The 12,359-nt window shown below is 44.5% G+C and overlaps 1 protein-coding gene across 6 annotated transcripts in view; it reads left to right on the top strand.

The window, feature by feature from the left end:
* The window catches only part of LOC119436315 (rab GTPase-activating protein 1-like), a 115,379-nt gene that overhangs the window by 17,069 nt on the left and 85,951 nt on the right, over positions 1-12,359 (top strand). For all 6 annotated transcript variants that reach the window (XM_037703128.2, XM_037703130.2, XM_037703131.2 and 3 more), the window contains 2 exons: positions 4,329-4,526; positions 10,385-10,547. In XM_037703128.2, coding sequence (XP_037559056.1) covers positions 4,329-4,526; positions 10,385-10,547 — 361 coding nt within the window. The remainder of the gene's footprint in view (positions 1-4,328; positions 4,527-10,384; positions 10,548-12,359) is intronic.

Raw genomic sequence — 12,359 nt, 5'->3', positions numbered from 1 at the left:
GTTTTCACTCGATGCGCGCGTCGGCTGCGTGCCTTCACAACTGCGTAGTCGCCTCCCATGGCAGCGTCGATAGCGACCGCAGTTTCGTCCGCACTTCTTGCAGCGAAAGGTAGTTTCGTTTTGACTTGGTGCGTGCGTCAGCCGCCTGCCTTCTGAACCGCAAGATGCCGTCCATGATCGCGTCGATAGCGGCCGCGGTTTCGTCGATAGCGGTTGCGGCAAGCAGTAGTTTCGCTTTTACTCAGTGCAAAGCTGTCAAAGATAAAAAGCACCGGCTACATCGCGATGGACGGACAATTTGTTGGCGAGCAGCTGAGTGGCGAAAAAATAATCGGGATGTGCGCCCGTTAGTGCAAAGCGCGTCTCAGATGAAAACGCGCGCCGCGAAGGATGTCGCGAGGCCTTCGCCGCCGCTAGCGCTAATCAGTCATGAGATGAAGAGAATTTCAGCTTCCGCACTGGTCTTGTGCTAAATAGAAACAAGATTTGACGATTCATTGAGTAAATAAAAGCGTGTTGACGTAGTGCAGCATTTGTTTGTTTTCTTGATACCCTCGATAATTCGGTTAAATCAAGGGAAGGGGGGGGGGGGGGGGTTCCTTGGCACTTTATGGAGCTTAGCAGGGTTCCCTGGGATGAACGTACCTGAGAACCCCTGACGTAACCGTTTATACTGCAGAACTGGCTACAACGCGGCCTTTTCCGACTCCCGTTTACCCTCCCATAGACCTCCATGTATACGCATACCGCTTACAGTGCAGCTGCGTGAGACGAAATACCGGTTATAATGCGGCTTCCGCGGGAAAATCTCGCCGACAAGTGCGGCAGCGAGCATGCTTCTCAAAAAGATGATGCTGTCGGCCGGCGTATGCATTATTCAATACAATCAAACTCTCGTTAATTCGGACTTATTTAGCCGCACATCGGTCAATCCGGACTACTTTCGGAGCTTGGTGAGCGAGGAGCGCTGCAAATGTGCGACGCAAAAGAGCAAGAACGGCGCTAGCGTCCAACCGAAACTAAGCGGCAGAGTCCGCATCGCCACAGCCATCAGTTGAAATCGTACGTAAATGACAGCAACGCCGGAACGCTTCGAGCCTGTTTGTGTCTTTAAAGCCTGTATTCTTGCGTTTACTGCCACGCATAACACCATGTTGGCCGCGGGCTTTCGTAACTGCGTAGTCGTCATCCACGATCGTGTCGATAGTGGCCGCGGTTTTCTCCGCAGCGGTTGCGGCGAACAGTAGTTACGTTTTTACTTGGTACGCGCGTCGGCTGCGTGCTTAAAAAACTGCGTAGTCGCTATCGATGATCGCATAGATAGCGACCGCAGTTTCGACTGCATTTGTTGCAGCGAATGGTAGTTAATTCGTCCAGACTCTGTGCGTGCGTCGGGCGCGTGCCTTCAGCACCACAAAGTCGCTGTTCATAATCGCGTCGATAGTGGTCACCGTTTTTTCCGCAGCGGTTCCGGCAAACAGTAGTTGACTCGGTGCAAAGCTGTCGAGCTTGAAGAGCACCGGCTACTTCGCGATTATGTTTTCGCCAGCTCACTGGCGAAAACGTAATCGCGATGTGCGCACGATAGTACAAAGCGTGTCTACATGCTTGGTCTACATGTTTTACATACTTGCAGGGCTTGAAAATCGTTGTTTTGGTTATAGTGCGGTACCGCTTATAGTGCAGATATTCGCGACTCCGGCGGCTTACATTATAAGCGGTCTACACTGTATATGTGCTTGTTGTTGCTTTAAGTATGTGCAAGAAATCGTTTGAACCAGGGACTGCCACAAATGCCTGCTATGGGCACTGTATTAACCCTTTACATTACTTTTTTTTTTTTTTCAGAAAAACCAGCTATATTTCTCATATTTTTTAAGGACTAAGTTGTTGTTAAACAGCTTTCATTATTGCAATATAAGCAGTTCGTTTGTTATTTTCTGTTGTCTTTACGTTTTCACGTTTATGATTTGCAGATAGGCAAGGCCACAGAAACAGTCTATATGAAGCTCTATATTTCTTAGAACAGGAGTCAAGCGTGCATCCTCCATGCAACGCATTATTGCTAGCGTGGCGTGGCGAAGAAATCACAGAGACAGCAGTGTGCACTTAAGTGAGGTCACCACAGGTTCTGAATCTTCCCCACAATAGTTAGTGCTAAGCTGAAGCTCCGAACACAACTCACTTTCAAGGTCTAATTGTTTACTTGAAGTAAAAAAACATCCAAGAACACCACGATTTTGGCATTGAAAAGGTGGCTGTCATTGCTGCAGCGGTTTTACTCTGTGCTTCCATTTTTAAAACACGGCGCAGCCAGGCTTCAATTTGGTTTCCTCCGTCCGTGCCCTGAAATAATCACTTTTCTTGGAAACTGGTGCCATTTAATAGCACAGAATTCACACCACAATGATGAAATGGCTTCCTCTTGTCTGTGGCACTCAGTGGACGAAAGGAAACACCTGCGCAAGTGAGACCCGTCCTTGGCACAGTAAGGGTTTAAAAAAAAAAAAGCTCGTTGTGATAAATGGTGACATTGTCTAGGAAAATTAGTGCCCACTGAATTTCTAAACAGAAAAGAAAAAAAAACAAAAAAGTGCCTTAATTGATTAACAATTCACTTCCCATTTATAGGTATTATTTATAGGTATTTATTTATAGGTATGACCAAGCATTGCTCCTTTTCACATTTCGTTAATCTTTTGCCTTCTCATTTGTATTAAGGGCTTAGAAAAATAATCAGCTGACATCAGTGATTCCTTCGGCTTTGAACTCATTTACTGCAACAGCAGCAGGCTCTCTCAGTGGATACTGCCATATTGTTTGCTTGCTCCTTAAGTAATGGTGCTATCTTCTCAAAAACAACTTTGCGATGCGCACCTCGTCTTAATCCGCTACAGCATTGCTTACTGTGCTCTCCAAAATGCGCACACAGAATGGCATTATTCTCAAAGCCTGCGTTGCTCACAAAACCCTGAATTGCCTATCATGAATTTTTGTGATAGCTCAGTTTGGCTTAAAGCTGTACATTGCTGCAAGGCATAAGTTTGATTCCTAGTGGCAGTGGTGGGAGAAGTTTTGTTTTTCTTCTCATTATGGTCAACGTGAAGATGAGGAAGTGGACTGATGACAATACAGTAACAATGATGGGACACGAAAATGGACGGATGGATAACAGAAAGGACGGATAAACGCAGCAAACACAGTTTCGAGCTTATAACTACTGTCACTGTAAAGCACAGATGATTGAATAAAACTGTTTTTTATTCTGATAGCAATTATATGGACACTCCAGGAGCATTTCTGTCGTCGCCATAAGGTTCTGTATAAAGTCCAAGAGCAATAACACCGTCGCCACGTGCCCTATGCTGTATGTACGAGTGAAAACGTGCAAGTGGAGCCGGCGATCGAGGTTCAATCTCGCCCGCGCGATAGAGAAGAAAGCGGGCAGGAAGCGCGCTGTTTTCTGTCATGTGCGAGGCACCCATTGTTACGAGGCATTCGGGGGATGGGTGGTGGCATTCTACTTTGGCTGCGACTGCGTATGTGGCGGCTGCGCACGGTCGCACGGCCGTATCTTGAGAGTTATCTGCATTGGGGGCAGAGTTTAGTTGCGTCGGTGGCTCGTAGCTTTGTGCATGCTTTGTGTTCTCGGCGCTCAGTTTGCATTGAAGCGATAGACAACATGAAGTCACTTCGCTCGCTGCTGCTGCCGTGTTTCCTCATGCCAGCGTTTTCACAGCGAGTGTCCACTGTCATCGAGTGTGATGTGTTTATGTTTGCTGTGCGCGCTGACTCCATGCTTGTTAATTCAGTTAGCAAGCAAATGTTTACAAGTTCATACGGCGGATATAAATTCTATCCTTACATTGTACAGCTCTCTACTAATTTGCTATTGCAGTCGATGCTTTGCCTTTTAGGCGAAACTGCGACTTTTTGTAATCTGCTCATTCATTTTATCAACAAAGTCTGTTGAACTTCTTTTTCACCACTGGTGGCTGGGGCAGCTAACACTGCACATCATTGGATGTGACTAACTACAGTCACAGGTTAACAACCATATAATATGAACTATTGGCACTGTCTGCAACACTGCCAAGTCCCACTCAGAGCCAGCATGATTTCACGTCCGTGAGTGTGAAATGGGTAGCTCTTATGAGATGCATGCTTGCAGCATGGCCATGAACAGTTAGTGAAATATGTTTTTCTTTTTAAGGATGTTGCGATTTTTTCATCATACCATTTTTCTCACGTGGATGTTGTGCTGTTAAAGCTGTTTTCCTTTCGTAATGTACTTAACTGTCATAATACGGGCTGGCATTTTTGTGCAGGGTGTACGAGAATAGCACACGCAGTGAAGTTGCCAGTTTCCCTGTCCAGCGAATTTTATTTTGTGCCAGAGGTGCCCTAGGCTCTGCTGAGCAGCACTGCTTTGCTTTCACCTGCTCACATGGAAACAGTGCAGAAGAGGCCATCTTCCAGTGCCATGTCTTCCGTTGCACTAAAGGAGGACCCCCTGCTGTCCATAGGTAAATGCAGTAGTAGCAGCAAAGGCTGGCTGGAGACAAGGGATGACTGTTACAGCTACAGATGTGTTCCAACAAACTAACATCTTCAGAGCACTCACATACTTATACATAGAACAACACTGCTTGCCACCGGTGACATTACCACAAGACCAAAACTGAAAACAAACTTGCTTCGTTTTACCTCGTGAATTTAATAAATGATGTCCACTTTGAGATACTAGCATATAGGTAATGCTCCTCTCTCTATTTCTACAGTAAACCCCCATTAAGTTGAACTTGCATATCTCGAAAATCTTCTTGGCACTGAGTTGGCACCAATAAGTTTTGTGTATATTTCAGTCCCTTATCTTGAACACTTTTCCTGGTACACTCCAGATACAGTAGACTCCTGTTAAAACAAACACGCTTAAGCTCAATTTTTAGACATGAGGAATAATGTGTTTTGGTTTCTCATAAGCCTGGTGCAAAAAAAATGTGCTTAAACGGGCACAGACAGGAAATTTTCTTGGTTTTATTGCTTTATTGGATGGCCATCAACACAGGAATTATGCCATGGAGCCTTAGTTTCCCGAGAGCACAATAGATAACTAATTACGTTGCTTCTTAATGCTACCATTTGAAAATTTGCAGCAAGAGTATCGCGGCTTCAGACGTGAAAGGAAGTCTCATCATGCCATTGAAACCTGTTCTGGCGGTCTCATGGTACTAGATACCACTCTCGCGTACACACACTCTGTAGCCGTGCTGTGCAAAGCCGAGTCCATTCTGCACTCTTCAGGACAAGATGGGAGAGCATGTTCCCCTGTGTATTTAAGAAAAGCGCTTAATTGGAAGTGCTCATTTGACAGCTTTTGACGACGCAATCATTGTATTGCCTTCAAGCACCATACCGAGATTATTGGCAGGCTCTTAAGTTGTATGTGATACCACGTGACTGGGGGGTCACCCCCGCTTTTGATGTGTTGAGTCTTTTTTTTTTTTTTCACATTCGTAGCCATGGTGTGCCTGACGTGCATTTTGAGCGGGTCGTTTAAAAGGTGCTGTAATTTAATATTTGTGGTGCTCTCGAGAAATTTAGACTTCTTGCCATAATTATAGAAATTTAGACTTCTTGCCGTAATTATGTTCGCTTCATTATGAAGCTAACAGCTACCTAAATATGCAAAAAATGTGGAACACAACATCCGTGTCAGTACTCCTTTATCATGAATGGCTAATTCAGTTAAGCTAAACTTCTCCAGCCACCACTGATGCCTGCTACTTAGCTCATCGAAGGTCCTGCATCAGCAGACTTGGAGGAGGTGACTGCTAGCTATACGAGAACCAAATGGTGTCTCTGTGGACATAAACAGCTACGGCACACCAGTAATGACGTGGAAACCTGCAGGGCTGACACAATAGAAGCAATAATTGAAGAGGTTCTTGAGGTGGCTCTGTGAGCTAGTAATTATTGTGAGAACAGTGCCCAGGAGCCACACAAACCAGCAATGTTCATACCACTGGTACTTGTGTATTCGGTATTCACCAAAGTATTCAGGGCCATGTTCACCGCCCTAAATACTTTGGTGCAATTAATTTTTCAGCAACACTGAATAATTTTTATTTTTAGCAAGCTAGGTGAAATGTCTTTCGTAATAGCGCACATGTTTGCACAGCGCCAGGAAGCAACAATTACTGAATTGCTTAAGCGAGAGTGCATAAATCAAGCATTTCTATCATGCAAATGCTATAAACATCTCTTCTTAAAACTCTCTTTTGGTTTTATTGCAGTTTCATTTATTCTTTTGTGTTGTGGGTACTTTACTACACTAAGAATTGTTCTTTAGTTTTGTGGATCTCTTCTGTTAACCCATTAACTACGTAGCTCAAGCTGTACTTGTCCTAGCTGTTCATACCACTATGGTCAAAGATGAGCTGTACTCATCCAGGTCACAGCTTCGGCGGCTTTGCTTGCCAAGGATGAGCTGCAGTCATTATATTATGGGGTTTTGCATGCTAAAACCACAATTTAATTATGAGGTATGCTGTAGTGGGGAACTCCGGAATAATTTGGACCACCTGGGGTTCTTTAACGTGCACCTAAATCTAAGTACACGGGTGTTTTCGCATTTCACCCCCATCAAAATGTGGCTGCAGCGGCTGGGATTCAATCCTGCGACATCGTGCTTAGCAGCCCAACATCATAGCCACTAAGCAACCACGGCGGGTGTAGTTCGCGTCATGCATTTGAGTTTTGGCACTTCAACATATTCCTTAATGCTTTTGATCCCCTTCGTTATCATCTGCTGAGATAATTTAGCTCGAACCTTGCACGTGTGCTTAGGAAAGTCTCTCTTTCAGAGCATGTGTTTTGTTCATATTTCGGGTGAATATGTGATATGCAATTATTTGCTGGAATTAGGAAAAAACTGTAAATTTTGTACACTTTTTTACTGAAGAACTTACAGTGGAAGGGGTTAAGACGAACTTCTGATAAGATAAATATGCTTCCTTAGAGTTAGTCCTTAGAGCTAGTTTATAATGGTAGTCTACTGTAGCTCAAAACCTTTGACAGACCATGCAAGACTGTTACTGATGAGCCTTCTCACTGTGTCTCACTGTGTCTCACTGTGTCTCACTGTGTGAACCTTAACGCCCAACACAAAGACGATGTCGTATAACACACAGAGAAGAAAAATATTGCATCATTTACTGTCAGTGTCTTTCAATCTTAATTTCATTCATTCTGAGTCTGGGCAAATGTGGATGAACATGCTTAAAACAGAAGAGCTTATTTATATGGTGCATTTGCAGATGTTGTTGGGAGATGCTGTCTCCCACTAAAGACGCATCCCTCTTGGCAGCACTTTGTTTGAAGGTTTTATCCATGCAGACAGCGCTCTTTTCCTCACGCCAAGGCACAATGAGTGATGATCATGCATGTGCATCATGAGTAGCAGTGCAATTGGCAGTAAGCTGCATGGGTTTTGATATAAGCATGTATGTGTGCAATGTGGTCTCTGGCACAGCAAAAGGGTTCTGCGCGAAGTTGTGCCAAAAAGCTGCTTAAATATATAGGCAGGCTTCACATCATCACATGTCGAGCATTTTGATGTCCAAAACAGCAATTTCACGATCGCATATTATTTAAAGTTCTTGTGCTGTGTGGCCGGTACACTGAAATATTGTTTGTCTTGGAGCTCCAGCTACCTCAAAACTTCTTCCTGGTTTTAAAACTGAGTTTAGGGCTTACTGCATTTCATAATACTAATACTTGCGCTTACTTGTGTATACTTTTGTGCATGTGCCTATGTTTATTTTGCAAAAGTTGTCCGCAGGAGTAGCTGCAATAGATTGATGACAGGAGTTGTACACTGCACAAAAATTAGGCTTTCATTTTGTCTCGACACCCTAGATATTGGCAGAATGGTTTCGGTGGTACTTTCATGTCTAAATGGAGAACTAATTGAGCACATTCCCAGCATATTTCGGACACAGCATCAGTGCATCTAATTCACGCTGTGCTGATGATCATGCAAAATCAGCATTGGACTTCATTCTGCATGGCTGTCACTTATACTGTCAACGTCCAATTTTTCTGACTCCCTAGATGCCACGATAACGTCCAAAAAATCAGGTAGTAAAAAAAAAATGAATGAATGCTTTTTACTGCCCTCAAGGGCTCAAATCGCTGCAGGCACATCTGAAATAGCTCTGAAGGCCTGCCAGTATACTTATTAGGCATATCAGTGATTGTACTACGACAGGAGACAGTGGGTGCATACATGTATAATTAGAGAGTTTTAGCTTGTCCGGTATTCTGGTAAACGCAGCTGGACTGGGTGTTTACTTGAGGGGCAGTGGTGTAAACGTCACCACTGCCACCACTGTCAACACTGCCATACTGCGGCGAAGCTGACTTTTGGAAACCGGCATTATGCAACGCTTTACCGTTGCTGTACTTTCCGCACTTCAACGCCATTCACGAGGATGACAAAGGCAGAGGCAGCACCATTGTTGACAGCGGCGAGTTCTTTCAATGAAGAACACAGCAGCAAATAACAGGAAGCTTGGTAGCGAACCTTGAAGTAGGCAGCTCGGCCTAGCATTGCCACGGTGGCTACAACTGCCAGTGCATCAGTGTGAGAGAGCGCTGGCTTGATGCTGCAAGATAATTAAAATGGTGGCGGTTGTGGCTTTGATTAATGCCGTTTCGGACTTGCAGTCACAGCAAAAAGTTCATCCGGAAAATCGGACGGCGAAGGGTTGCAGCGTCCGAAATTTCAGACGTCCTTATACATTGGCTCTGTGGAATGCGTGGCGGTGCCGCAAAGGCATTCGAATTATTGAGCACGTCCGAAAAATCGGTCGTTGACTGTAGAGGCAATGATATGAAATATGTGGAGTACAGCTGCAGCGAAAAAAGATTAGCACAAGTGACCGAAGACCAGAGCAGGAAAATTGCGGTACGTGGCGCTCTTGTTCCCGTGCACACTGGTATCTTAAAGTGTCAGATGATGCATGTTTCAAAGATTGAGTACCTGGGACTCTCGTTTTAGGTGTGCTAGGGAACAACAGCGTCGCATACCGCAATTTATCTGCTCAGGTGATCGGTCACTTGGGCTAATCTTTTTCCGCTGCAGCTGTACATTTCAATTATGGCTTCAGGATAAGTACCATGTGTCATGGAATAGACGGGGCAATGGTGTGCCAAAAATATTGTAGTTGATATTCAATACACGTGGTGTTTGAGCTCTCTTTCTTAAAAAATTTCTAAGAAATGCTTACATTATTGCAGAAATGGTGATACAGTCGACTTCTGTTAATTTGACTCTGGTTAATTAAATTTTTCATTTAACTTGATTTCGACAAAAGGACCCAGCCGGTGCCCATGCATCTTTATGGGCCCCAAAGTTTCGTTATTTTAATCCTAAAATTGGCGTTCACCAGATAATTTGAACTTGACCAGGTAGCACGCATGGGCCTGACCCCTATGCTGACCCCAATAGTGACCTCCTTAGTGGCAGCATGTCTAGGTGGAGCTTAGGGGACAGTGAATGTGTTGAATACATGTCAATAAAATCCCCCATCGAAAACACCCGTTTTCGGCCTACCCTAGGAAGATTTTCTAGCAATAACTAGCTCACAATGTCTGATTATGGTATTTAACCGAATCTAACATGCATAATTTTCAGTCTAAATTGGGCTGAAAATAGCCTTCGCGGTTCAATCAGACACAAAACCAAAACCGCCTTCGCATTGTTTGTATGCTTTACCAAATAAAGGTCAACCTCCATGGCGCAAAAAAGCGACAAATTTTCAGCGTCCACTGCTCGGCGATGGCCGCCCATCGCCTGACATCCAAAAGCTGGCTGTTCTCTACCGATCTCTTATTCAGATATTCACCGCCCAGCAAGCACCGCCACCAGAAGTAGTCGTGCGCGGCGGAGGGCGCGCGCCAGTGAGATCTTAAGACAGCCATTGGTTTCTGTTGGTCGCCTCGTGGCTCCTCGTGGCTCCTCGTGGGCGTCGTCGCCGGAGTCGGCGGCATTCGCCCGCTCTTGCTTGCATAGAGTGTGCGGTGAAGAATATGCAGCAGTGCTTCACGCTGGATTTTCCACCATGCAAAATTCGCATTAAAATCGGGCGAATACTGCCTAATGATTCAGCAGTGTGTTTTGCTGTTTTTTTCTGCAACTTGTTTAACTTGATTTGCCAGTTAATTTGATCGATATTGTCGGTTTCGTCAGATTCGAATTAACAAAAGTCAACTGTATTATAAGTTCGCTGGGTGGAGTATGTTGCTAAATGCATTCAATTTTAATGCACCACCAATGAGGGATGCTTGATAGAGGCTGCTGTGCTTGCATTGCCTGCAGGGTGTTACAGAGCTTTGCTGCAGCATTTCGGAGAATGCCGCGGCATCCTCCAGGCAGTGTGGGAGGCTCACCCCCACTCAGCTCTGTCAGCACTGGGGTCCCCAACAATGAGCAAGTGCATACCTTTGAGGCCACCCTGGATGTGCGTGAGGAGGACACTCGGGTAAGTGTATCAGAGAAAAATGTTGGCATCTGGCAAAGCTAACTTGTTACAGTTGAACCCACTTATAACAATATTCAAGTGCCAAAATAATCCCGTTGCTATAGCCGATAATAGTTTTGACCAGGTTGCACAAAAAAAAAAAAAACGCAGAGGTGACAAACATCCAGACATTTTAATTAGATAGAAAGAAGTACAGTGGGGGGGGGGGGGAACCCACTTATAGCATTATCGCTTTTAACAATACTCATATGTAACAATGAGCAGCTGCCACACCGTGAACTTTTGTTTGTTCTGTGGCAAAATAAACCGCCTAAAATGTTCCCATGCCACATTACTGGCTATAACAATTAAATCTGGCGACTGGGTGTCTGTGCTGAAAAGAAAAACGCAAAATCCCGGAAAAAAAAAAAAAAAAACGCAATCTTGCCACACCCACCTGCATGCCCCACGCCTTTGCCACTCCCGCCTTTGTGTCGCACATGCCGCACGGCACACCTTCATCGCATCGCCCTATGCATCGCGGGCCTCTTGCAGCCCTCTCTCGTCTTTTTCACACCTCCAACACATTTGTCAACTGCATTGATGTCTAAGGGGTGAAAGGAAGACAGGAAAGACAGCAAAGGTGTGTGGGGGCTCGCGTGCGTGCGTGTGTGTGTGTTTTTTTATTTTTTTTTTGCTGTTTCCTCAAGGATTCCGCTTGTTTTTTTTTCTTTCGGAGCTTACACCCAGTAGGCAGATTAAATTGTTAGAACCGATAACGCTGCTTGGGAGCATTGTAGTAAGCTGTTTATTCCCCATAGAACACATACAAAATTTGACGGTGTGTCAGCTGCTCATGGTTATATCCGATATATTGTTAAAACCGGCATCGTTATAAAGTAGGTTCAACTGCACTTAACACAACCTTTAGAAGTTAACTTGAGTCAACATACACTTTCTATATTATCTTGCCATGTGCACATTGGGGGTGATGCCTGAATATGTTAAAAATTTGAGGGAAGGCAGTCAAAAACCAGTTGTAATCTTTGTATTGCAATATCAAACTAAGCACCGACAACAATAGCCTTTGAGATCGCTCTTATTGTCTCCAACAATAGTTTCAGATTTAAATGAATGCTCCATTTCAAGCAATCTGGGTCTTTGACTGTGCATGCAATGAACGGCAGATCGTACACCAAATTACCATATATTCTCATGCGAGGTCAGCACTTTTTTTTATAAATTTGAGTTAGGATTGCTTGGGTGGGCCTCATAAACGAGTAAAATTTAAATAAATTTGTATCTGCTTTGCAAAACAAATGTGCTTGACACCGTCTGTTACGACCTTGGGAAACCTTCATTTTAGCTTTGTTTGCTACTGCATCCATTGTCACTGGCACGTAACCATGGAGCTGGATCAGCTGGAATCAGGTTCACCGCAACCGTGCTGTTACAAGATGGAGCCATCCCCTCGGTGCTCGGACGTTGCACCGAACGTAAGGTTGTGCAATGAAAAAACAACCAGTGTATTCATACAAAGCAGAAACAGAGCGTTACAGTTGGTAGCACCCATGTATGTTTTAGCTGGTGAGGGAGCGACAAAAGCTCACTGCACAACTATTTACAGTACATACGAAGCACGGAACGCTTGGGCTATACCCTAAGTCGTGTGCACACGTTGCACAAACAGGTGTACACTGGCATTTTCTATGGATTGGATTGAGACGTAAAGGTACAGGCTGCCAACGTAAAGCTAAAAGCTGCGAGATTTAGGATGTTTGCTTTAAAATTGTGAATTTTGTGGTTATTCAAATGTAATGCGAGGGTCGAGTT

Source organism: Dermacentor silvarum, chromosome 1 (assembly GCF_013339745.2).
Source record: "Dermacentor silvarum isolate Dsil-2018 chromosome 1, BIME_Dsil_1.4, whole genome shotgun sequence".
In the NCBI taxonomy this organism is placed as follows: domain Eukaryota; kingdom Metazoa; phylum Arthropoda; class Arachnida; order Ixodida; family Ixodidae; genus Dermacentor; species Dermacentor silvarum.
The sequence above is the reverse complement of the archived record's forward strand: the minus strand, read 5'-3'. Positions and strand labels throughout refer to the sequence as shown.